This window comes from Falco biarmicus, chromosome 12 (assembly GCF_023638135.1).
Source record: "Falco biarmicus isolate bFalBia1 chromosome 12, bFalBia1.pri, whole genome shotgun sequence".
NCBI lineage: Eukaryota > Metazoa > Chordata > Aves > Falconiformes > Falconidae > Falco > Falco biarmicus.
Window position 1 is genome coordinate 726890 of NC_079299.1, and position 26703 is coordinate 753592.

The 26703-nt window shown below is 51.3% G+C and overlaps 1 protein-coding gene across 2 annotated transcripts in view; it reads left to right on the forward strand.

The window, feature by feature from the left end:
• Positions 1 to 3911: 3911 nt before the first annotated feature.
• The window catches only part of ACSS1 (acyl-CoA synthetase short chain family member 1), a 38640-nt gene continuing 15848 nt past the window's right edge, over positions 3912 to 26703 (forward strand). Inside the window, exons 1-8 of one of the 2 annotated variants that reach the window (XM_056357094.1) lie at positions 3912 to 4243; positions 8072 to 8168; positions 18706 to 18905; positions 20397 to 20572; positions 23239 to 23391; positions 25115 to 25262; positions 25558 to 25695; positions 26248 to 26340. In XM_056357094.1, coding sequence (XP_056213069.1) covers positions 3952 to 4243; positions 8072 to 8168; positions 18706 to 18905; positions 20397 to 20572; positions 23239 to 23391; positions 25115 to 25262; positions 25558 to 25695; positions 26248 to 26340 — 1297 coding nt within the window. In that variant the 5' untranslated portion in view covers positions 3912 to 3951. The remainder of the gene's footprint in view (positions 4244 to 8071; positions 8169 to 18705; positions 18906 to 20396; positions 20573 to 23238; positions 23392 to 25114; positions 25263 to 25557; positions 25696 to 26247; positions 26341 to 26703) is intronic. The other variant, XM_056357093.1, reaches the window with a different exon arrangement.

A 26703-nucleotide genomic window follows, 5' to 3' on the forward strand; every position in this document is an offset into this window, starting at 1 on the left:
TGTGTGCACGCCGGGGGCGTGGCTGTGCCTGGGAGAGGGGCACAAGCAGAAATCCCCCAATACTGTCCCTCTCCCTGGTGGGACAGGACGGGTGCTTTCCAGGCTGTCACACCGGAGAGGGGAAGCGGTGGACTGCAGGGTAAATGTGGGACAAGCCCATGGAGTTCCTGCGGCACAGAGGCTGTGGCTGGGACCAGCCTGCCTGCTGCAGCCCAGGGCTGAGGCTTCAGATTGTCTCCAGAGGTGGATGTGGAAAAGCCAGCCAGTCTTGCTAGGATGCCAGAGGCTTCTTAACCTGGCAGGGATGAAAATCCTGTGCCCAAGTGCTTCCAGCCGAAGGTCCCCACCCAGCAGACACCTCTGGCTGTGCTCAGTTTTATGCTGGCACTTTTAGGGCTTGCACACCGTGTTGAGTAAATCTGGTATATGTTGGCAGGAATCGAATATGAGGCCAATAAATAACTGCTGGGAGCAATAAGAATAGGAATAGAAAGATGTGGGATGTTGGGGATTTTGGTTTTGGTTTTGATATTTTTTTTCTATGACTCTGATCAACAGATACCTACAGCCAAACTCACCCCCTACTCAAACCACTGCTGGCTTGGTTCATCAGTGCCTGCTACGATACCAGTGCAGAAAACCCTTCACACATGCCGAGGGCTGCGGCTAGTCAGCAGGTGAGCCTGTTCGCTGCTAAAACCTCTTGCAGGGCAGTGAGGCTGCCTGGCCAGACTGGGAGGCCGTGCCAGGGGACTTGCCTGTGGCAGGGAATGACAGCTTCTGCCCAGGCAGCCACAAGCTGTTGGGAGCTTCTGTAGAGGTGGCCTCTGCAGGTCACAGTAATGGGACTTCTCCGGAGCTGGTAAGACCAGCGTTGCTGTTTGGACTCCATAATGCCAGAGGGTCTTCCAAATGGAGACACAGCGAATGCAGGAAGCGATTCCATAACCTGTCCTTTATCCAGCACCAGCCTTTCCCGGCATACTCAAGCACCGTACTCAATGAGAATTGCCATAATACCCCTTGGTTCTCAAAAGTCAACAGCCTGATGCCAGCCTTCACTGCCAGAAAGGAGAAGGAGGTATCGCAAAAATCTCAGGGAACTCATCTCCCCTCTCCTCAGCTCTCTTGGAGGCAAGGAAGGCGATCTGGGGTTGTGCTTCTCCTGCTCAGCTGCCCAGCTGAATGGGGTGATGGGGTGGCCTCCAGGCTGGATTACAGCCGAGTTGTGTTGATGATGGTCATGGCTTGCTTTGAGGAAAAAGACAGTCAAAACTTGGTGGGGGGTGGGGAGGGGGGTGGGGGCTGGAGATGGTGGTCTGTTAAAGCATGAAAAAAACCCCAGCTTGGTGGTGGAAAAGGAAAATCAGTCTCATGTGGAAGAAAACCAGAGAAGGGCACCATTCCCAGAAGATGTCAAGGTCTGCAAATGAAGCAGCTAGGTTTTCAGGCCAAGGAATTTAAATTCATGTTCAGGTTTTTTTGACAGCTCATTTGCTTGTTTTGTGAAAAGCATTCCTCTGAAATCCTGGGGGGCGGGGGGAGGGGAATGGTTTGCATATAAATAATATTTGATAGAAAACTAATGAGCAACCCTTCAGCAACGCGAGTGAAAGGCAAGGAGCGCTCCATGCCGCGGTCCGGCGCCAGGTGGCACACATCTGCTGTTGTCCTTTAGCTCCTGGGCAAGCCCGGACACCTGGTTGAGGACCCGGGTGAGGAGTCCCGAGCGGTACGAGCAGCGATGCCAACCTTACAAGGAAGTGAAGAGCACATTTATTCTTGTGCACTACCTATAAACCACAGCTGCAAACGTCAGAAGTGCTAGAAACCCAAATCCTGGTAAAATCTGTATTATTTACCTCGATAAAGTGTCTGGTGATATTTCTAGGACAGGGAACAATGATGGTTTTATATAAAATATATAATTATATATAGATTTATATAACTTTACAACTTTAGCACTGCCAGAACAAGCTTCAGCTTAGCATAAAGAGTAGGTTCAAGTTTTTAATCCTGGACATGAACGTGCTTTCTCTGCCCAGACACTGGGAGTGAGTTAATCTGGCGCTCGGGTAAATCGGGCACTTCTTAAGGATGCCCAGACCCTCCCGCTCTAATGGGATTCATCAAACTCTGTGCTGGGAGGCTGGACCACAGCGCCTAAAAGCATTGGTTTGCTCATGCCAGCAAAGAGGCACCTGCTGTGCGCAGGGATGAAGCTCTGAGATACCTGCTGGGAAACCTCGCTGCTGCTGTTGGGGTTTGCACTGGAAAGTCAAGGTCAGATCTGGTCCTGAGATCCAGACGGAGGAAGAAGCGTGGTGAGAGCGAAGCCAGGAGCGACGTGCTGTGGCAGTGACGATGCGATGCTTGCAGGGCTGCCAGGCAAAGAGTGGATGAGGGATTTACCCCACTTCGAGAGAAGGGACAGGGGTGGGACACGTGGCAGTGTGGGAGGGCATGGTGTGTCGGCTGCCTGCCCAGGTGCACCACAGCTTGCACTGTGATGCTGCTGTGCAGAGGCGGTGCTGGGTGCCCAGAAGTGCTGTGAGGGGCATCAGCTGTTTGACAGGACAAGAGGCTTAGGCACCACCTGGTGCTGTGTGTGTTAAAGCCCATGGCTGTCCCTGGGCATGCCGGGGTGTGCAGGGGTGTACCCCTGCCTGCCTGCGGGTGATCTTCCCAGGGTGGGTACAGGGGTATCTCTGCAGGTGGCTCTGGGGGTGCAGGGGGGGTCCTCCCTGGGCTGTCTGGACATGGGGGTGTATTTGGGTAGGTGTCTCTGAATGGAGTGTACCTGTGTGGGTGCTGTGGGTGTTCCCAAGACTGTGAGGGTGCAGGGGTATCTCTCTGGGTGTGGGGTGCTCCCGAGGCCCTGTAGGTGCAGGGTTGTCTCTGGGTGTGGGATGCTCCCAGGGGTGACCCTGGGGTGCTCTTGAGGCCATGTGGGTGCAGGGGTGTCTCCTGGGGTGCTTCAGGGCCATGCGGGTGCAGGGATGTCCATGGGTGTGGGGTGCTCCCAGGGGTGCAGGGTATCCTGGGTGGTGGCCATCCTGGGGCCATGTGAGTGCAGGGGTGTCTCCTGGGGTGCTCTAGGGCCATGCGGGTGCAGGGATGTCCATGGGTGTGGGGTGCTCCCAGGGGTGCAAGGGTGTCCCTGGGTGTGGCATTGAGAGAAAGCTTAGAAATAACTAGATTAATAGGATATGGAAAACTTAGAATAATTAAAACTCTCATTGTATGTACTAAGAAGAGCTTCACAGTGTGACTTTGCAAATTAGGCCCGGTCCTGGGGCCCTTTGTACTGGTAAGACGGACCTGGGATGCGCTGTGTGCCAATAAGAGGACACTGGTATGCGATCTGTCCTGGGTTTTGGTTTCGAAGAAACTCGAGGCAACGACCCCCACCAGGAGACGGAGCACAAGCGCAAATGGGAGGAAACTTACCTTAATGACTTCTCAGTAGACTAATTATCCTAACCCAACCTATTCTCGGGCATCTATTGAATATGTATGAATGTATAGTTAAAATCACACGTGCAGAAAGAAGTCGGGGCAGCAGGTGCTTTTGGAATTATCCACCCTGATGCCCACCGGTGAATTAAACATACCTGCTTTATAACCTGTCCTGAGTTACAGAGTTTAATTCCGCACGTCAGCGTGACCCTGGGGTGGCGGGGGTGCAGGGCTGTCCCTGGCTCTGCGGGGTGCTCCCGAGGCCGTGGGGGCACAGGGGGGCCTCCTGGGGCGCTCCGGGGCCCTGTGGCTGCAGGGCCGCCCCGGGCCCGCCGCAGGCCCCCTGGGGGTGCCGGTGGCCGCTCCGGGAGCCGCCGCCGGGGGCAGCCCCTCCCCGAGGCGGCCGCTGCGGGCGGGCGGGGCCGGGCCCGGGGCCGGGCCGGGCCGGGGCCGAGGTCGGGGCCGGCCCCCGAGGCAGCAGGGCCGTGCCCCATGGAGTTGGCGGCGGTGGCCCGAGCGCGGGTGCTGGGCGCCCTGCGCCGCCCGCTCTCTCCGCGGCGGGTGCCGGGCTCCGGCCGCCGCTGCCGCAGCGACGCGGGGGACCCGGCGGCGCTCCCGCCCGGCGGGTACCGGCTCTGGCAGGAGCGGGCGGCCCGGGACCCCGCCGCGTTTTGGGCCGAGGTGGCCCGGGGGACGCTGCGCTGGGACAGCCCCTTCCACACAGCCTGCCAGCCCGGGCCGGCGGCCGCTCGCTGGTTCCTCGGCGGCCGCCTCAACGTCTCCGGTAAGGTGTCCCCGGGACCCCCCGCCGCCCCCCCGCGTCACCTGCGGGCCGCCCGGGACGTGTTTCCGCCAGCGCCCCGCTCTGGGGAAGCGCCCCGGGGGGCTCGGCTGGGGGGCGCTCGGGGAAAGTTTGCCGGGGGTTGCGAAATGCTGGGGCGCAGGGGGGAAAACCCGGGGGGCAAGGCTCTTGCCCCGTGCTGCTCCCCCCGCGGCTGCTGCTGCAGGAACTCCGCCGCAGCGGCGTGCAGCGTCCCCGGGCACGGCAGCCCCCCCTACCCGGCGCCCCCGCCGCGGGCACGGTGCGACCCCCGGTGTGAGGTTCGGCGGGGCTGAGCGCCGAGTCCTGCGGGCGGGGGGCAGGGGGCTGGGGAGCTGCCCGGGGGAAGGGGCCGGGGGGGCTGGCTGGGCCGGCTGGGCATGAGCCCCCCGTGTGCCCGGGTGGCCGAGGGGGCCAGCAGCACCCTGGCTTGTGTCAGAAACAGTGTGGCCAGCAGGGCCGCGGCAGTGACCGTCCCCCTGCGCTGGGCACCGGTGATGCTGCACCTCGGATCCTGGGTTCAGTTCTGGGCCCCTCACGGCCAGAGGGACACGGAGGGGCTGGAGCGTGTCCAGAGCCGCGCAGGGGGCTGGGGCACAAGGCTGGTGGGGGGGAGCTGGCGATGCTTAGCTTGGAGAGGAGGGGGCTCAGGGGGGACCTGATCGCTCCCTGCAGCTGCCTGACAGGGGCTGTGGGCAGGGGGTGTCTGTCAGTCTCTTCTCCCAGATAACAAGTGACAGGACAGGAGGAAACAGCCTCAAGTTGCACCAGGGCAGGTTTAGGTTGGGTATTAGGAAAAACTTTTTCATGGAAGGGGTGGCCAAGCACTGGGACAGGCTGCCCAGGGAGGTGGTGGAATCACCATCCCTGGAGGTGTTCAAAAACCGCGTACATGTGGTGCTTGGGGACATGGGTTGGCAGTGGATGTGGCAGTGCTGGCTTAACGGTTGGACTTGGTGATCTCAAAGGTCTTTTCCAACTAAAACGATTCTGTGATTCGATGATTCTTTTCTCTCTTGAATGAGGAGCTTGGCCTTTTCCTCCAAGTTCACCACTGACATATAGGTAGAGAAAAATTTGCCGTGACGGTGCTGCCTACCTCCGAGTTCCCTCCTGGCCCTACCTGCCCTGAAGGCTGTTCAGTGCTGCGGCCCCGCTTCACCCGGCAGGGTAAACCCCAGCCCTGTCTGGGGTATAACTTCGTGGTGATGGCTTTTAACAGGGATGTATGTTTGTTACCTTCGTTTCCCATTCCTGGGAGAGTGCTTGAGTCACTCGTTCAGTAGTGCAGGAGCCATGTCTGGCCACCTTTTTTTCCCAGCAAAACCCTCCTCGGGCCTTCCAGAGGATGTAGGGGAGCATCTTCTCGCAGGAGATGATTCCTAGCAGTGGATCAGAGTTAGAGGTATGTGTACAGCCCTGCTTCCAACACCTAGCATTCAAAGGGACTTTAGCCAGACTTCAGTTTTCATTGATTCCTGTTGAAAGGAAGAGCTTGGCTGAGCACAGAGACTTCCAGGGATCTGTTTCTTTCCCCTTGCAGAGTGGGACCCACACCTTCTTCTAGATCCCACAGGGGCAGGTGTCTGAAATGCAGACATTGCTGGGCCTGATTTTAGGTCATGTCTTAGGTCTGGTTCTTCAGCAGGCACTAAATGCTGCTTAATTTTCTTTGCGCAGGTAAAAAGAAACGGTAGGCCTCTGAAACATAGATGCACAGAATTAAAGTTTTGCTGTTGCTGGTTTTCTTCCTTTATAACACAATGAAGATGGTACTCGGCCACAGCTGGTTTTCTGCTGGGAGGCTCTGGCTCTGTCCCTTGGTCTCTTGATTTGAACCCTGGTTACGGAAACAGGGCAACAGTTGAGGTCCCTGCTGAGGGGCGCCCTGTGCGCCCATGTCCCAGCACGGCGGCACCGCAGGCATCTCCATCACCTGCTGCTTCTCGCTTGGGGAGACCTTGCAGCAGGGTCTGGGGGAACTGTGAGCTTCTGTGTGTCAGGATTTATGGAGAAACCATTAGAGTATAATAGTAAGTGGAAGGTCACCGAATTCTATTTTGTAAAACAAGCAGAAAGTTCTTGTAAGCCTCAGATCAGGAAGGAAATAATAGCATTTGGCCCTGGTTCACCTGCTGGTTCTTACTGAACAAAGAGCTAAGGCTCTCACTTGGCTCAGCTTTGGGGTTTGCAGCAACAAAAATTCCCTTGGAAGGCTCGTATGGCTGCTCAGGAGTAAGAAATGCTGCTTGGGCAGTGAATCCCCGTTAATGTGATTTACTGTAGTGTGGCACAATACGTGAGGGTGTTGCTGCAATGAGCTCGGAGGTGGGAGTTGCTGAGCGTGGTGGACCGAGCTGCCGGAGTTCCAGTTACCTATGGATGGACAGCAGGGCAAACCAGCATGTAACTGCTGAAAGCATTCCCCCTTAGAGCTGTTGTCCTCCTGTATAGTGTTGGGATGGCCCAAGAAATGGCTTTACCTCCTCTATTTTTATAGTATTGCTGCAGGAATTTACATTTAAAAATAAATCAAGAGCTGAAGAGCACTTCATTTTTTTGAGATTGACAGTCGTTCGTGTAATGAAATATCCTGAATTCTGCAGGATTTCTCTCTCTTTGCACCTTGGGGGTTCATTCCTGCCCTCCATGTGGTGGTGTAAATCAGCTGTGATCATGGAGCAGCTGAAGCTGACTCCTGGGCTGCCGTGTACTTAACTTCACAAATTGCGACAGCAATAGGCAGCTTCTGTTGCACGTAATTTGTCAGGAAAAAGGCAATCCTTTCCCACCAGTATTAATGTTTCCAGGAAATATGATATGAAGCTCAGCAAATGTTTTTAAGGGTTTTCTTTGAGTTATACAGCAGTGTGCCTGACTAGTTTTCGATAGTTGTCTGTTGAAATAAAGTAACCGCCTTTGGGAGATTATAATGAAGTAAGTAAGCGTCGTTTAGACTTGGAATTAATGCATTACAAGGTTAATCTCTAACCATCATGCAAGTTGCTGCTGACCATGCAGGCAGATTTCTTGGGTGGATTTTCTATAAGCTTCTTCAGGGTGGGTGCTTTCCCCTGTGCCCACTTGAGCATCTCACGTAGTTTGTTTAGGTTTCCTCTACCTCAAGTTGCTGGGGGGGAGAGGTGCACCTTCAGAAGGTGATTTTATACCTTAAAGCTGTAGGAGGTGTAGTACACAGCTTGAGACAAATTCATCTTTCCCAGATGCATGGTAATGCGTAGGTCTCTGTGCCTTTACGAACCTAAAGTTTTAGATGTTTTCAGTTAGCTGAGATTCAGCTCTTTTGTTATACCTGGGAAAAAAATGTTTCAAGTGAGCTTTAATTAGAAGATTCAGATGAAGCAGTGCTAAACATGCAAGCTGGGGAAGACAGTCTGTCAGATTTATATAGTGAACCTCTGCTCTGAGGAGCAAAACCAGCAAAAGAGTATCTTGTCTTTGTGCTGCTGGGAGCAGGGGGGAGGTTTGGGCTGGTTGAAGCTGAGCTGGTGGGTCTGAGCTGAACTGAATCAGCTGAGGCCTCTTGTGGGGGTGCCCTCTCAGGTAGCTTTACCAATTAAATGTGGTATTTGCAGGCTACAGATACGGCAAAGGACAGCTTCACCGGTGCTGCAAACGCTGTCGCCTCCAGCGTTACAAACGCATGCGTGGCTGGCTAGCCAGCTAACGGTGCTTCGTGTTACGCTGGCTCGCTGTGACGCTCGGCCAAGCCACGTTTACAGAGCACCTTGCATGTGGCCAGGCTTTGTTCAAACCTCTGTTTTCTTACAGTCAATTGCTTGGATCAACATGTCGAAAGGTCTCCAAACAGAGTGGCTTTGATCTGGGAGAGAGATGAGCCCGGCACTGCAGTGCATGTCACATACAGGTATGGCACCTTCTCGCTCGCCTGGTGATGCCTGGGGGGGGTGGGGGAGGTGGCGGGAAGGGCTGCTGCTCTGTATCCGACCTCCGCGGATCTTGGCTTTCTTCCAGGGTACCCCGGCACGTAGGACACGTGGTCACGGCATGGTGGCTAGCTGGTGGTGTCACCACGAGATAGCTCCTGACAAAGGGAGGCACGTTCCCACGAAGAAATTACATTCTTCATGGAGAGGGCTCCCTGATCTAAAACACCTGCCTAATAAATGTGTTACAGGGTGAGAGTACAGTGGATGTCAGTGACAGCTACTGAAAATTTCAGATTGAGATCTGCATCATCTTCTGGTTATGGCATTAATCAGGTCTGCCTGTAGATCCCCTCCCTCTGAGTGGAGGCTTTTAGAAGAGAAAGGCTTGGGTTTTTCTCCCTGGCTCAGGTTCTCATCTGCCAGTTCTCTTTTTGCTTGTTAGAAATGTTCATGGGAAGATTTCTGTGAGCAGCTTTTGGTTTCAGCACAGCAGCAGATGTCTTGGCGCAGACATCTTGTCTTGATGGCCAACAGCATGATGCCGAGTCCTGGCTGGAGGGAATTTGAAGCTCCCTGTGTCCTTCCCCATCCTCAGTGCAGTTTAGAGCAACCTTGAGGCTGCTCTGCATGACACCTGCTTGTAATTGCTGCTATAGATCGCAGTGTTTGTTGGAATACGGCGGTTTTCAAGTATGTTTCTGTTCTCCTTGCTTTGTGCCCTCTTTTAGGAGACAGGCCTGCCTGGCAGGAATGCCTTTTACATCATCTGTGTCTCTACTCAGAGTTAAAGGGTTCTCAGACTTGTATGTTCCTCAGTGCGTATTTTAGGGAGCCAGATGTTTGATCTGCTGGATCTCAGGGTGCCACCTGCTCGTTCTGCTGGATCAGAAAGCAGAGGACACCCAGGAAGTCCTGGCATCTGGCTCTTTTACAAAATGTTTTCTGTAGCTTGTTGGAAGTTGGGATGCCTGGTTCAACTTGAGTCTGAATAGGTTCCGGTGGTCTGGTTCACCTCCAGAATTAAAGCTCCTGAAAACATTATTTGTTGGAGCGAGGAAGCTGGTCAGCAGGGAGGAGTGGGTGTACAAATAGCTTTGAGAGGTTAATGCTCCATTCAACAGAAAAAAAACACTCTCTGATATAAAGTTATGGAAGAATTGAATTGGTTTTAGACTTGGTATTTTTATTTGACAGGTGGTGAGGGCATTTACGTGGCTCCAAACGTGTTGTAACCGGCTGGGTAGCTTGGCTAAATGCTTTGGCTTTTGCTTTTGCTGCTGTGGTGGTAGTAAAGGAGATGGAATGGAAGATTTCTTCCAGGGTTCGGGGTGGTGTATGTACTTCTGTCACACTCTTCATGCCCCAGACGTGAAACTGGGGATAGGTGAGAGGCAGCAGTTCCGCTCCGATCAACCTGAGGAGGAGAGCAGCCCATCAGATAGCACAGCCTCATGCAAGGCATCGCTGGCCTCCCCCATACACTGCGCTACCTGAAATGTTCTGAGCTGCTCCAGACCCTCAAACCATCTTCTTGGGACCCCTGGAGATATCAGAACACCTTTCTGAACAGCAACAGGATTGTTTTTTAACTGGCCATGCCAAAATGTGTTTGGAAGAAAGCATATTTTCAGCCTGTGGATTGGTGGTTGCTGTGGCTTGAAGACAAGTAACCCACCTCTGAATCCCTCTTTGTGCAGCCTTACAGAGGTACGGTAACTAGCAACCAGATGGAAGAACATCCAAGTGGGAGACAAGTTGACAAACTCTGTTTTCCAAGTACTGCTTGTATTTGAGAGCCTTGTTCCTCCTCCTGCCTGAAACTCTTGGTGAGATGTGACCGATTTCTCAGGAGTCTTTGGTCCTGTGACGTGGTAAAACAGGTCACTTGATTCTCTGCTTATCTCATTAAGTCAGGAATAGCTTTGTTGAAAACGGTGATATATGGGTGTGTATGCAAGGAGACAATCAGAAGTTTTGCCTGCTCTGTGATCTTTGGGCTGCCTTTTTAAAGGTTTTAAGTGGGGCAGTAAGGTTTTCCAAGGTGTGCTGGCACTGACCTCCCTTTGAGGCTGAGCTTAGCTGAAAACTTTGCAGTACTGTCTTGTTTTAGCTTGAAGTTTTGCTAGAAGAAGTTCAGCTAGAAGAAGGAAAGTATATCAGAAAAAGAGGTGGCCCCGAAGTGGTGATGCTGATGCTGGCCGAGTAATCCTCTGAGAGCCTTCTGTAGCAGGGGGGTCTCTGCCTGCCAGCCTTGGGGCAGGACAGTCCCAGCGTGGAGAGGGAACAGGAGGGATGCTGCCTATCAGGAGGATCCGAACTCTGGTGTCTGTGGCAGAGCTGTGCCGCTCTCCTTAGGATCTGGGTGGCTGTTAATGGGACAGCAGCCTTAAAAGTCATGCGTGAGGAAGGTAAAGACTTAATTTGGCTGCTGCCTTATGGACCAGCTTTGAGGAAAGTCCTGGAATCTCAGCTGGGAGGTGTCCAGGGCTTATGTGCAGAGAGGTACAAGACACCAGTTTTTTGCATTATCCACTCTGCAAAGCTTGGTGCTGTGAGCTGCTCTCCTGATGGGTAAGGCCTGGGTGGCACAGGGACAGACGTGGGTTCTCTGCCTTCGCCTCTGGGGAGCTGTCAGGGGCAAGAAAACAGCTGAGCGCTGGCCCCTTGCCGGCGAAGGAAGCAGGTAGCTGTGCAGGAAAAGGGCTGGAACAGGCTTCCTCCTCCCTTAGGAAGGGGAAGGCCTGGATCAGTGACCTCCTCCATGCACTGCAGGAAGTGCAGCTACGCTGGAAGGTGCTGTCCCAGCGTGCTCATCACTGGGAGAAGTAAGAGACTCCGTTTGCTGCCCCACTCACTGCCTGGCTTGCAGCAGGCAAAGAGCTGGGGCGCCATGCTGTGAGCCAGCCTGCATCCCTGTGCACACTTGTCAGCAAGGTGGGCTGTGCTTATGCAGCTGAGTTCGAGTGCTCTGTGCTAGGAGAGGAATCCAGACATCTCCTTGTTGGCAAAGGTACCCAAAGCCATGGGTGAAACATTTCAGTTTTGCTGGAACTATGGTGGCTGCCCTTAAAAGCTCAGTTGTAGTGATCTCTCACTGCTGAGTTTTGTCCTGTCTCTCTAGCTAACACAGCTCAGCCTTTTGGGGAAAAAAGTGCCATGGTCCCTCTTGTGCTTTCCTCCCCACTCTCATTTTTATCAAGTAGAAACTCAGCTGAGTTTCAAATTATCTCCAGTTTTGAGTGTTTAGGCAGGAGGCTTGGTTTTTTACTGCTTTGTGACAACGGGGCACGCAACCTTCCTGGGATCTGGTGGCTGTAGTCACCAAAGTGGGGACAGGTCCTGCCAATCTGTTATCAAGAGGTCCGGCTGTCCACCCTGGGCACATCGGTAGGGCAGTGGCGATGCAGCAGTTAACCCCCAGGAGTGTGCTGCTGTGAGCAGCTGGCTGAATTTATTGGGTCCAGCCAGGCTGGGAGTGTTCTGTCCTGCTTTGTGGATGTTATCAGGACCCAGGAACTTTGAAACATTGCAGAGGAATTCCCCAACACGCTACTGAGCCTGGGTTTTAAAGGGCACTGTATTATCAGGTGCATTATAGAAGCAGGCGGAGTTGGTGGCTGCAGCCTCTGTAAGCTTAGCAACAGGGAACGTTACAGACAGCAGCTAAAAGCCATGCCAGACCTCCCGCTGTCTCACATGGGGTTATTTATTCTCTCTGGTGTTCCCTTGTGTGCCACAGTCCCTACAGTTTAGCCACCTGTGAGCCAGTGTTTCCTGGCACTGCAGGATGCGGTGGATCCTGCTGGAGGGAGCTGCGTGAAGCAGCGGGCAGCAACACGTGTTAGCTGACCTGCCCGGGCTGGGGGCTGCAGGTGCGGCTCGGTGGAAGAGGGTTCACTTACAAAGGAGCTCGCTCTGGTGCAGAACATGTCACGGGCAGAGGGAATGTTCAAAATGCAAAACACAAAGGAGAGAGGAAAGCAGAAGCTGAAGGGCCAGAAATTTGGGTCCTTGGTAGCTTTTTGTAGGGCAGGTGGGAGAGAAGTGGTTGGACATCTTCATTAGTTACTTTGCAGCTATACCTTCAACAAGCGGCGGATGGTGGTTCCTCAGCCCGGGCTGAAATGGTCAAAATTGTGTGAGAGATGTCAGTGAAGTGGTGTTGGTGAGAGATGTCAGTACAGGCTGGAGCTGGAGGCCATGTGGGGACTTACCGGGCTGTGCGGGGAAGGTGTTTCTCATTGACATCAAACTCTTTTCCTTCTTTCTGGTGTTGGCTTCTTAAGCTGAAGTTGCAAGTAAATCTTGCCCAGGCTTTTGGATTTCCCCATCCAAGGCAGCTCAGGGACTTTTCACTTCCTCACCTGAGAAAGGTCACAAGGGCTTTTCCTTGCCTTGGGTTCAGGATGTCTGCAGGAAGGCTGGACAATCGTGTTCAGCTTAGCAATTGAACGTGCAGCCAAGAAGCCTCACATTGAGCTTTATATTTTTCAGTTATTTTCATGAAAATGGAAAAAAAATGTTGACTTTTCCTTCTGGTGAAAAAAAGGAAACACGTTTTCTCTATTTAGCAAAAAGTGAGGGAAATAGAAGGTGAAACTGAAGCACTGTCACAGAAGCAGAATAGGTTTGTGCATTATCCTTGTGGCCAGAACATTTACCCAGGAAGAAGGGATGGGGATGATGACCTACTGTGTCTCAGGGAACTTGAATCCACAACTCAAATGACAATGCCCACGGTGCTGTGACTGCAGGCTACAGAGGCATGCTCTGAACTCTGCTGCTCCGCAATAATTCATGTAGAGCAACTGCTAGGAGGTGAGCTATGAAGGTATTGGGCTAAGAGATGCTCAGATCTGGGTGGGTTGTATTTTGGTGGGGGGTTTTTTTGTTTGTTTTGTTTGTTGTTGTTTTGGGTGGGTTGTTTGGTTGGTTTGTTTCACTAACCTGTTTGGGGTATTTTCAAGTAGTTTCAGCCTGATCCCGACTATGGTTCCAGGAAATAAAATGGTCACTGCCAGAAATACTTAAACCAGCTGTGTACTGAGACAGCAGAGAACGTGGCTTGTGCTGAGCCTCCCAAACAGGCACTGTAAAGCCCATATACAGCACTGAATATATTAGGAAAAAGTCTAGAAACACTTTGCAAAAGGCTGTTTCCCAAAGAAAGTCTTGGTGTGATTTAAAAAGAACTAGCTTCCTTTGTTTAGAAAGCTGCAGGCTGTCTTGCTGTGGCAAAAGATAGCATCAGATTCTTGGAAAAATGTTTCTGCCAGGCATCCCTAAAATGCATCAGAGAAATACCATGTGTTGGTGATGGGCTTTACAGGAGCTGTTGTAATGGGCTTTGGAAGCACAGGCACCGCGCTGTCCGGGGGAGGCCTTTGGGAGAAATACGGTCTGGTAGTTACTGAACAGAGATGTTGTAAAGATAAGGGAGAGAAGTGCTGCCGTCTGTTAGATTAAACAGAAGTTCTGGCCTGAACAGTGATCTGCTGGCTCTGCTGGCAGGCCAGCCTTGCAGGTCTTGTGCTCAGAAGTGATGCTGTGATAGCTGAGGAGATGCCTGCATCAGGGGTGATGAGTCTCTAGAAGAGAAGAGTGTTAACACTCACCATCTCATTTATGGGCAAAAAAGGGAAGCACACCTTATACGGAGAGCACCAAGAGCCTATTCTTAGTATAACTGAACCCTTAACATTCTAATCATATTATTCAAGTTCTAATTATTACAGAAAAAGGAAGAAAGAGGTCCTGTTGGTTACCACTGATGCCACTTCTGTCCAGCGTCACGTTGACATTTCTTTTACTGTTGTTTGCAGCGTGGGGCTGCCAGAGCCTGTGCTCCGTCCCACGCCTGTTGTCCTTCGTACCACCTCCTGTGTCTCCGCTTCTCAAGACCTCTTACCATACCAGGCCTGCCTGCCTTACATTAGGGTTGTTAACCCATGATGGTAGCATAAAAACATAAAGACAGATTAAAAAAATTGGCTGTGGTTACCTGGTCAATTAGAAGAATTGCTGTTACAGCTAGAGCAGGTGAAACAAGGCTGCAGGTAGGTCAGGAAGAGATCAGGCAGAGCAAGCATCGCAAGCTGCATTCCCGAGCCCTTGCAAATTTGGGACTTGGGACGTGTTGCTCGCCACGGCAGTACTGTGTTACAGGGCGGCTGGGAAGCAGTGGGAGCAGCCTGCTCTGTCCCTGGAGGAGATGGTTTTCCAGCGGGTTGTGACATGAAGCAGCTGTGCAAAGGGCTTGCTCCAAAGCTGAGGGAAACCAGCAGGCTGTGGGTCAGGAGAGTAAACCCACGAGCTCTGCGACAGGGTGGTCGTTAGGAACCTGGCAGGGGAATTTCTGTGCAGCCCAGCCTCTCCCTGTGCATGTTTTGTGCTGGCACCGGGGGGAGACCCGGTGCTCTGCAGAGCTCTTGTGCATGGTGGTTAAAGCCTGTCAGTGTGTCATTTGCACCACGAGCAGGTGTGTCGCTGGGGTAAGACAGTCAGTCCTTCCCTCTGGGTTTGGAGGTGTGCAGGGTGGGATGGGTAAATTCACATGAAATCCATGTTCAGCCGCGATCTACCCTCACATGCAGTACAGTGAATGGTTTGAGCTCGTCTGCATTTTCAACTGAAAGATGACATTCTCTGAAAGCAAGTCCAGAATCTCCTCCACGTGTGATAATAACCTTCCCTGCCTATGTTCTGTAATGCACCTACACTCCAGCTTGCTTTGTTTTACAAGCACATGCTATATGTATGTACTGTTCTTCCTCCTGTGTAAACGCCCTCACCTCCCAGGCCCAACGCGTTGCTGCTTCCCCGTTTCTCAGCTTTACCCTGATACTTTACCCACTGCAGTGGCGTTCTGCTGCCTGGTTTGCTCTCTTACTTGCTCTCAGCTCTTACAGTCTGCTTTCGCAGAGGATCTGCAGGCTGTTGCACCACGAACTGAGTTGGCAGTTTCTCTGCTGTCTCTGCCCAGCAGGGCCGGGCGCTTCCTTTTGTCGTGGCACGTTTCCTTCTGCAGTGGCTCTGCTGAGATCCTGCTGCTGTCTGCCTGCTTTGTGTGCAGGGGGCCGGGTGCCCTGGCACCCTCTGTGTGCCCCGTGGCTTCACCTGCCTCCAGTGGCTGTCCTGCCTGCCTCTGCTGAGCATCGTGCCCTGCTCTGCACTGTCTGCTTGGGCAGCTGCGCTGAAATCCTTTGGAGGGTAGTGAGCATCGCTTGGGATTGATTTTGCCTTTCTCCCTCTTCTTGTGGTTTGCAGGAGCAGTGCATATCTGCTCTGAGCCTCTGGCCACCCTCTGTCCTTTGCTGGCGCTGGCTGAGCCCTTTCAGGGTAGATGTTTTCAGCCTCTGCTGTTTCTGCCCTTCCTCAGTACCCCACGTTGCAGTGGGCAGAAGCTCAGTGAGGGTGCCTTCCTACGCCCTGTCTCACCAGTTCCAGGGTGACAGCATCTAGCTCTGATGTATGTTTTCAGTAGATACGCCTTGCCACTGCCACCCCTTCTGGGTGTGGATGGGAGGCAGAGCCCTCCCTGTGTGCAGCCCTCCAGTGTTCAATGGCACAGCGATGCTGAGCTTGGCAGAGCACAGGTGCAGAGGGCAGTGGCCACCGTTTCCTCCTACTTGGATCAGTGTGGCCTGTCCCACCTAGTTCTTCAGGGCAGCGAGCCTGCAGGGTGCTTGTTGCACCTGGAGGCACATCTAGGTTAGGTACTAGGAATGTGTAACCTGCTGGCATGTGCTTGTTTCCTGCCAGTTAGATAGCGAAACGTGCGTGAAGGGGACAGGGGCACAGCATTTCTATGACTCCCTTTCTTGAACTGGAGGGGAAGCCTGAGCTGCTGACAGGAGCCAGAAGACACGCCTGATGCTCAGGGCTTTGTGGATTTCTTTGCTGGAATTCTTGGCTTCACCTTCTCTTTGCCTTTGTGTCTGTTCCCCCATGTGCTGCACCACCAAGGGACCCCCGGGGCCTTTCAGAGCACAAAGGAGAAGGTAAAGGGAATAGATCCAGGGGTTAAAGGCTTGGTCCTTATTGTCTATCAGCTTGCTCACACCCGCTCTTTAAGCAAATGTTAAATCGGGGTTAATAATAAAAAAAAACCACAATGGGAGCTTCTGCTGTCACGGCACCGAGTCCTGAATAAACAAGCGCACGATGGAGCTGCTCAGACAGGGCACCCTGGGCAGAGCTCGGTGGGCGTTTCTGTTCAGAGGAAAGAGGCTGCAGCTCTGCAAGCACTTAGTGATTTCCTTCGCAGATAAGTGGGGGTTATTTTGCTTTCTCACACGGGGGTTTGCTTCACCTCCTGTGCCCTGCAGTTGAGCCACTTCATTTTGGTTTGGCTCTTTAATGTTTATCCACATAGAGACTTCTCTCTAAGGCAGCATCAGATGAATTCTGGACCAGAGGATGTGACCTTTTAGGACAAGGCACAAAAACAAACGTTGTGTGGGAAGAAGTCATTATTGTCCAGAGTCACTCTGTTCATGAACTTTGTAAAAGTAAGCAAAGTAACGCATCTAACAGACTGCATGTACGCAGATGGCAGGAACAGCCATGAAGGGCTGAAGCCATGAAGAGCAGGTACTGAATGCTGCCTTTAGGGTTTAGGCTGATCTCCAGCTGTAAGGAATTGGGAGGACATTTGCTCTGCGGTAAAGCCACCTGGTATCTGCGTTCTGCAGTGTTGTGGTCTTTCTGTGGTGGCAGCTGCTACCAGAGAGCAGGCACTGAGCACGGCCGGCCACCGCTCGGGGTTCCTGTGCTCTAGGAGCGGTCTGTTTGCTTAATGCGACAGGAACAGTCTTAAAATAAGTAACAGAAAGTGCTGTGGTTGGGGTTCGAGGCTCGTTTTCCAGAAGGTGATAGGGAAGTGGTATCCCTCCAGCCATCACTGTATCTGCCTTCGTACTTTATGGCTGTGTTACTTCACTGCCCTCCCAGTGCAGATGGAGTTTTACCCTAAAGAAGTAATTTGCCAAGTTATTCTCAGCCCATGGTTTCATTATGACATCTCCGAAGTGGAGTACTTGGGCTTTGCCTATTTCCAGCTGGAATTGGTTTACAAAAAATAAATGAAACATTTTTGATGGACCAGAAACATTTTATTTTTTGCAGCTTAGCCACCAGCTGAAAAGTGGTTTTGTTTGGTTGTTTTTTCACAGCTACAGTCAGTTTTGGGAGATAAGGATACATTGGTAGATTCATGCTTTGCAGCTTTTTATGGAATGCAGACCCCCAAAATTCATTTGTTTGTTAACAGTTTCTGGAGCCCCTGGTGTGTAGCCTACAGACCCCTTCCGGGTTCACAGGTGACAGACTGAAGATGGCTGTGCTGGGGAGCAGAAGATACCTGTTTTCTCCAGGCCATGGTACTCAGCAAGTTCCTGAACCCAGAGGACAATTTTCATTCCTGGTGGACTCTGCAAGTCTCATTCTCTGAGCTGGTGGCTGGCACCAGTAGGGATGCCCCTTGTGAGGGTTGCCTCCTTCCTTGTTGTGACACCACTCCTCACCTGGCAGTTACCTGTCTCCTCCTCAAAGCCCTTCCACTGCAGGCACACAGGGCTGTTCAGTTCCTGACAACACCTTGGTCCAGGCACGCCTGCCGGTGCGTTTTTCCCCCGTGTGGGCATCAGAATAAGTGTGCAGTGCTCAAGTCCTTCCCCACAAACTGCTTTTTTGTTCCTTAGAGGATCATTTCTGCCATTAAGTCAGTGTGTTGCAGCAGCAAGCCCGGTGAAAAGAGCCTTTTATTGCTGTTCTCAATGTTCCCAAGTTCCTCTGTGTGGGACTGGCTGCAGTTTTGCTTGGAGCCGTATCTCTGTTCTGTGAGGCCGTTGCACTCTGCAGCACAGCAGGGTGAAGTGACGGGACGAATTCGGGCTGTGGGTGATCCAGCTTTGAGTCTTGTAAAATCTGCTACTTACACAAGTGTCTCAGGACTTCTCCTTTTCATCCTTATGCATGCAAATGCATTGTTTACCCTTGCAGCTTAAAGAGAGTTGCTAGCTGTGCAGCACTTCCAGCAGTTCCCCAACATAAACAGTGCTGGGAGGCTTTGGACAACGCTTCCATTGCACCTGGAGTTTATCGCACGTGTGTTCCCAGTAGCTTCTGACTGAGCCTCGTAGATAAAAAAAGGCATCAAAGGTGGCTAAAGAAGATGCTGACTTCTGGAGGCAGCAGCGTAGCCACTGGCTTGCTGGCTGCTGTGCCCACAGCGGAGCCCGGGCCTGCACCAGTGGTGCTTGCTCATCCCTCCGCAGCATGTGGCTCTCTGCCCCCCTTTGCTTCTCTCCGCAGTGGCAGGAGCAGTCTGGCTCTCACTGCACCCCAGGCCACCGTTCTTTAAAGATGTGAAAGCTGGCGTGCCCGATACTGCTGAGCTGACAAGGTCCAGAGGTGATGGTGATGCCTGGCTTGGTTCAAGTTCATCCTTTTTTTTTGCTCCCCCGCATAAAACAGGTTGGGCGGTCGCATGATAACATTGCTTCTGTGCTGCAGGGAACTTCTGGATCTGACTTGCCGTCTTGCCAACACCCTGAAGAAATATGGGATACAGAAGGGGGACAAGGTGGCCATCTATATGTCCGTGTCTCCCTTGTCTGTGGCAGCCATGCTGGCTTGCGCCAGGATCGGTGCCATTCACACTGTGGTCTTCGCTGGATTCAGCGCAGAGTCCTTAGCTGGGAGGATCATGGACTGTAAGTAGATGCAGACGGGGGAGCTAAACCCCTCTGGACACTGCTCCGAGGCATATCCCAGTTCCGTGTTTTCTTGGCAAAAAGAGAAAAGGTTCATTCTCAGCTGGTGGGACAGTTTGCTCTCCTTGCAGAGTCCTGTGGAGAGCTTTCCTGTAGTGGCAGATGCAGTATTCTCTGCCCTTAAAATACTTCATAAATTGTTCAGTGTTCAGTCTGCACTGGGTTACTGCCAGACAGCGGTGAAGCTGGAGGGAAAACCAGAGCTTAGGAACGGCCTGATTTGTTCTTTCGCAGTGTAATCGCAGTGTTTCTTTGATACTGCTGCACTGTGCTAATTCTGCAGTCTTGGTTGTGATACTTTGATTTATGTATAGCACTGGAGGTGCTGGCAGCCTGCCCCTGCTCTGTTAGCCGCTGTACCAACAGCCAGAGCTGTTCTTAGCCCAAAGCACTGGTACTGTGATTATGTAAAAAGTAATGCTAAAAATACCAGCAGAAGAACAAAATAGCAAGTGGCTCACGTCCTAGCAGTCACATCAGTTTCTGTATGGCTAGTGTGAGGGAGTAAGTCTTAAAGCAATTTTCATGCGCTTTTTTTCTTTTTTTCCTGTTTTAGTAGAGTTAATCTATAGAGAGCAAGTACAGGTTTTAGCTGTCCCACACTTTTGGCCGCTTTGTGCGGAGGTGATGGGTCAAAGAGCCATTCCTCCACCACCACAGCTCTGTAGTACCATGGCGTGGTACAGTTCAAAGTGCTGTGCTGGGGCGCTGCTGTGTGAGGTGGCTGCCGGAGGTTTCCCCTCGAGGGACCGGTGAGTTTCAGAGGGCTGCGGGTACCGGAGCAGGGTGATGCCTCCGGGAGGCTGCCGAGTTTGGTGCCGTTCAGTTTGCAGTGGACGCTTACATGTGGCCCTGGAGAGAGGAGGAGCAAGGGGCAGAGGTGCTGGCTCGCTGCGGTTGCAGGAAGCCTTGTGCTGGTTGCAGCACGTGAGCTGCTGGCCTAACGCAGCAGGATTCACCATAGCATGGGTAATGGGGAAGAAACTGTTCTGCATGTCAATTTTGCTAGGAGGAACAGAGGCGTTTAAATTGCAGTGAGTGGTACTTGGGCTAGACATCGGGAAAGGCTTTCTGGTGTTCACGATAGGCATTGGAGTGGACTGGTGGTGAGATGGTAGAGCAGGTACCATGGGAGCATGTTAGGAAGGTTTGACTGACAGCTGTCAGAAATGGTTTAGCTGGAGTGGACCCTGCTTTGGGGTAGGGGAGATGGACCAGATAACCAGTGGAGTTTCCAGCTGCCCCTAAACTCTGTGGTCTCAGGTTTTAAAGTGTTTTTGTCAGTGTCACTGACTGTTTCTGATTGATAGAAGTTCTAAGTATTTGTCACATATGTTGTCCTGTACATCATCCCCAAAAGTAATGAAAGCAGGATGCACATACTAATCTGGGAGACAGGGTAGTATGTCTGCTAATGCTTTCTCTTTTTAGCTGGATGCAAAGCAGTTATCACCTACAACCAGGGAGTCAGGGGAGGCCGGATTGTAGAGCTGAAGACGACTGTGGATGAAGCTGTGAAGAACTGCCCAAGCATCAAACACGTCTTTGTGGCTCAGAGGACAGATAACAAAGTCCAGATGGGTGACTCTGATATTCCCCTTGAGGAGGTATGTTGACGTTGGTAAACCTTGCCTGTTTCCCCTGATGTTTCTTGAAGTATGTGATGTTTACTCTGCTGGGGGAGCAAAATATGGTGCACTAATAAATGTAAGGACCAGCTAACACCTCTGAGTAAGACCTCTCTGAGAGACCTGATGCAGGGCTGCTCAGAACAAGTGTGTGAGAGTCTTGCTGAATGTGTAGATCGTGCATACTTTGGCCTTTGATCCGCGGTAGGCTACGCTGGGAATTGGCAGCCAGGGAAGATCAGGCAGTCTCCATGCTTTCCCTGCTACGTGTGCCGAGCTAAAAGTCTATGAAGCAGCGGCTGCACTGCAGCTTGGCACTCTCGTGTGGCCGTACCAGGTCTGCCGTCGATGACTGTACCCCGGGGGGCTGATGGATACAGCTGCGTTGCAGTGACAGCATCTGTACGTCCCTGCAGTCACCCAGCTCTGCAGACACCCACTGCCACTCTGGGTAACTCCTTTCAGGTCTGAGTGTTGGCTAGGTCAGCTTTCTCTTCATCTGCAACTTTGAGACCTGAGTTCTGCAGATGAAAAGGAGCTGCCCCTTATGGCATCTGCATCTTCATCCTCAAATGGATTGCCTGTATTTTCAGTCTGCTAGGATTGTGAGTTGAAGTGGCTTAGTCTGTATCTGATTCTTCTCAGCATGGGCAGCGGGTATGCTGCTCCATTCTAGTCATCTTGCAAACAGTGCTGAGATTTAAGGAGCGAGTGTTTCCTGAGACTGAGCACACTAATGCCACTGCTGCTGCGGTCATACTGTGTTCAGACGCTCTGTTATGGTTTGTCATACGCACACTCAGACTGGACGCTATTGAAAGGCAGTGCAGAAATAATTAAGTTCCTGGCAAGGCTTTAGTACAGCCTATGGACGGTGTCATGGTTGCCCTGTGATGGGACGACAGTGGTGGCCTGGGTATGTTTAGAACCTGTGTTTCTTGGGGGAGAAAACAGCTGTTGCTTTAATGTATGTAGCTGGTACATATGGGACTGCAGCCTAACGCAGAAGTAGTTTTATCAGTTCACTGGCAGCAGTAAACAGAAACTACTCATCGTAATAATGCCTGGAAGTCACCCATCTGCAGCTAAGATAATTACTCAGGCGTCCCTGTGCTGGTCACATGAGATAGGAGCAACTGCTAGGGCAAGTTAGACAGAGAAGGCAGGTTTTAGTCGGAAACTCTTTTACTCCTTCTTACTCCACAAAGCGCATTCTGATGATTTTCCTTAGTGTGCAAACAGCCTGAGAGGCTTTGGTGACCCAAGAGCTGAGCTCAGCCCGTGGTCAGTTTGCAGTGTCTGAAACACAAGAATTAAACCATTAATGCTGTTAACTGTCATTGCTGATCTTTACAGCCATTGTGCTTTCCAGCTCTTGTGCAGTGGCTTACTGCACAATTGGAGTTCATGTTGTGATGGAGCATGAGAACTCCATCTGAGTTTCAAAACCTGGCAAGTCAGCCTGAATTGGCAGTGCTGAAATGTCACAATAAATACCTGAGCTGAGCAGGACAGCTGTAACTCGGAGGCTAAGAATTACATCTGACACTGTCGACTCTGCGTATTTTATTAAGCTTTGTTTGTCAGACACTTTTAAACAACTGGGCCTGCCATTGGTAGTGTTCACTTGTAAATACAGCGTGTTTATGGCATAGCCTTGTAAAAAGGTTCTACCTAAGAAATTCCTTCAAAGAGCTACTTAATAACCCTTGCAGGCATGATTATTCATCTAGGACAGTACAGAGCCTGAGAGAAGCAAGCCAGCTGTGCTTTTTTTACAGCCATATGTTGAGCATCTGGAACACACAGCGATTATTGCAAGTTTGTATGTGGATAAGAAAAAACCTTAACTTCGTCCTGCAAAATCTTACAGTCTGGGCAGAGAAGCCCTCTGCTGCTACAAGGTTCATTGACCACAAGCATCTCTTTCAGAGCATGTTATTTCCCCTTGCTCTGCTGGACTGGGCACACAAGCCGGACCAAAAGTTGGCTCTGCCCTAGTAGGACATCACATCCTTCCCTCCTGTGGCTCTGACCGTAGCGGTGAGGGAGAGGATCTCACCCACCTGAGCAAACCATGGAGCATGAGAGGAGGGACGGAGGCAGGAGCGTAAAGCACTCTCCTCCTCACCAGTAGAAGCAATTGGAATTTGAGGATCAGTCCCTCAATGATGATGGCCAGAGAAGGGAGGTGAACGCTCAGTTTAACTGCTGCACTGCAGTTTTCGAGGGAAAGGGAAGGCCCTAAACAGTACCAGCCAGCTTTGCTGCTGCTGTCAAGTGTGGTTCATGTTTGCAGTCCCGTCTTTTTTTTTTTTTTTTTCTACTAGCAGCTTGCAAAGGCTTGAGATGTAAGCTATGACCTACCATTTTCTCCTGAAATGTTATTTTATCTGGCCAAATCCCCTTGACTTCTGGACCCAGCAGAGGTATCGGTGGAAAGGCTGGGTGCTGTGTGTCCGCAGGGACCTTTCTGCTAGGTGAGCACATATAACCCATGATACACCCATGGAAGTCTGTGAGGGAGCAGCAGCAATGGTGGTTCTTGTCTCTGGACACTACTGACGCGCTTACAGGTGTGGGAGTATTGGTTGGCTCCATATAACCTAAGTCTTTCTGCCATTACCACCTTTTTTTTTTCTTAGGAGATGGCCAAGGCAGCTTCTGTATGCACTCCAGAGAGCATGGACAGCGAAGACGTGCTTTTCATGCTGTATACCTCGGGCAGCACTGGGAAGCCCAAAGGAATTGTTCACACCCAGGCTGGATATCTGCTGTACGCTGCTGTCACGCACAAGGTAAACTCAGCTGCATCCTCTGGAAAAGGTTCACTCACCTTCCCACAGTACTAACGAGTGTGGTGAGAGGTGCTGTATTCGGTGTTCACTGCTCAGCTGGCTTATGGGGTGTGAACAAACAGAAAAACGTCTGAAAACATGTAATTAATCTTCAGGATTTGTTTCTGGGGAATATAATACTATGCAAATGAGAGGCTGGAGTTACAAAAGGAAGGAAACTGCAGTGCTGCCACTTTTGCATTTAAAATGTGCTAATGTGGCAGGCCAGAATCTGGGGACATTAAAGTGATGTGGCTGAGGAGATTCTGGTAAGTATCTTACTGGCATGGGTAGTGTGAATATTACTGTGGTATTTTTTTCAGTAGGATGCTGGCCTTTTTTATTTCAGAGGATGTGAACTCATAAAACAACCTCTTTGCGTAGCACTTGTCTGAAGATCAAAGATTACATTCATGCTCTGTGGTTGCACCTTTCTGCTGCTTTTCTATGTGATCTAGGCTAAATGTTTTAACTCCCTTTCTCATGGGAAAAAAAAAAAAAAGTCAAGGGACTGCTTCTTGAAGCTTCTGGTCCGAGCTCTGCCTATGAAAAGCTAACAGTGAGATATGGAGAGGACTGTAGTGAAAGATCTCTACCTGGGTGTAGTGGTATCGCCCTGTTTGTAATTGTGAATTCAGGCAGAGGTTTTCTTTCCTTGAGCTGACACAGCAGAATTTTTAGAAGATCTGAATGTGCAAGTATCAAGACTTCTCTGCATGAAGGGTATTTGTTACATCAGCTTTTCTATGTGACAACATAATCTCCAAGGCATCTCTTTCTTAGTCCAGAAGGTAGACCCTGGCGTGCAGGGAGGCACTGTATGCAGCTGTGGTCCCTTTGGGGAACTTCAGAGCCTGAGAGGGAAAGGCACTTGTGAAAGTAAGGTGAGAATGGCTCTCCTGGGTAGAGGGATCAGCTGACATGTGTGGCCTCTGTGGTCTTTGCACACTCATGTGTGACACTGGTCACACACTCATGGGGTTTTCTTTTAGTTCTGATCCACTTTCTTTCAGTTAAAACGTAAAGCTGATTCTGCCTTGTGAGTCAGGACCTCTTCACCATATGTAGAGGAGTTAGATTTACAGTGGGAAGCATCTTCCATAACCAGGATAAGATAATGAGTTCTCAACAATCTTTATCTTGAATTTGATCAGCAGGGTTGCATCTGGTGGCATCGGGTTGCAGGTGGCATCTGGAAAGCAGTACGCTGATAGAAAAGCTGAGCAGCTAAGAAAATTTCTCAGAAAATGTTTTATGGTCACCTGTTGGTTACTCCAGCTTTCTCAGGGAAACCTGGTGATACTGGTGAGGGGTCTGAGCCTCCGAGGTCTGCAGCTCCCTGCAGTTCAGGGTTATGCCTCCCATGTGGGCTGCCTGGAGTAGGTGACCTTAAGTATCCAGGGCTCAGGGCTTTGGTTGTAGCTTTGTTGTTCCAATCCGAGCAGCTGCCGGTACAGCCGTGCTCCCTATATGTTTGCAAAAGCATCCAGGAACCTGGGAGCCCTGCTGCTGCTCCCTCTGACTGGCTTCTTCCCCTGGGTCCGGCCTTTCTGCTGCTGTCCCATGTGCCTGCCTCCGCTTGCCCTGTTTGCCTTCCCACTCCCGCTTGGGTGCCCAGTCCAGCATCTCACCTTTCAGCTCTTGGCTGCCTGCCAGCAGAGTGGCCTTACGTTTGTCTTTGCAGCACGTCTTTGACTACCAGCAAGGCGATGTGTTTGGCTGCGTGGCTGACATCGGCTGGATCACGGGACACAGCTACGTTGTGTATGGACCGCTCTGCAACGGAGCCACCTCCGTCCTCTTTGAAAGCACTCCGGTGTACCCTGACCCAGGTGAAGAGGTGGTGGCCAAAGGTTTGGCTAGACATGGCAGTGTGATAAAGGGCATTTAGAAACCTGGCCGGTGTGACCTGCCTGCTCCGGGGAGGGAAGATCTATTTCTTTGGAATGTGTGTCTACGGCATTCAGGAACATCTGTGTGTCCATAGTGGTGGTGGGGAAGTTGCCATTGGTTTTCCTCTGAACTCACAGCAGGCATAGCTGTAGCTTTGGCTGTTAACCCTCCTGCAGAGCACTGGCAGCGGTGTGTCGGTGCTGGGCAGGTAGAACATCTCTTGTGGTTTTGCAGGTCGTTACTGGGAAGTGGTACAAAGGTTGAAAATTAATCAGTTTTATGGAGCACCTACAGCTATACGTTTGCTGCTGAATTATGGAGAAGAGTGGGTGAAGAAATACGACAGATCTTCCTTGAAGACCTTGGGATCAGGTAGTGGGCATGAAATCTTCATCTGAAAAAGACAGGGAGTTCTCGCTGGTAAAATGAAGGTACCAGAAGAGCTCAGCTGACCGGATGGGATGTGGTTAAAAATAGATAATAAAGCAGGCTCCAGTCTGGCTTTTCATATATTTTTCTCAGCAGAAGGAGAAGCAAGCTGAAGCTGGGGTTGTTGAACCTTAGTGTGATTCCCTACTTCCTAGCTTATTTTGCAGAATCACATTCTTTGCTAAAAAGATTTATCCAGTGGTAAATGATATCACTTTGGATTTCACTGGCATAGGTGACCCAAGCAGCATTTTCTTGCATTATATACAGTCCTAGAGGTTGTTATATGTGACCTGCATTGATTAGTTACTTGGTCTTTCTGGAAAAGGGTCAGTCCTTGGTTATGTAAATGCATTGCAGTCCTTTGCACATCCCAGCCAAAACGCTGTAAGCATTCTGCTTACAGATTGGGCATTCAGCAAAATTCCCCCAAAGGGAGAACGAGCTGCCCTCAACCCCGAGGCTGAGGCCGCTTCCTCTCTTGTGTTGGTCTAGTGGGAGAGCCCATCAACAGCGAAGCCTGGCACTGGTTCTACTGGGTGGTGGGAGAAGGGCGCTGCACCCTCGTGGACACGTGGTGGCAGACAGGTAAAGCCGGCGGGGGGGGCGCGGGGGGGCCTGGCTGCTGCTGGGGGCTGGGGGTGGGGGGGATGTCATGCCTTTCAATCTGATCCAAGGAGTCTGCTGAGAAACCCCTCCTGGCGTTCTGGTCAGAGTCACTGGGGAGTTTCAGCCCACAACAGCCATGTAACGACTTATAAAAGCAATGTTTGGGGATTTTTGTATGTGTGTGTTTGGGTTTTTTTTCTTTTTTTCTTTTCCCCTCTAAATGTTCTTTGATATTTTGAATGCCAGAAAATCTCAATTTGTTTTAGAAACAGGAGGCACAGACTGAATTTCTGGGTAAAGCTGGGAGTGGGCAGCTTGAATCGGAAACCTCATTTTCAGCTG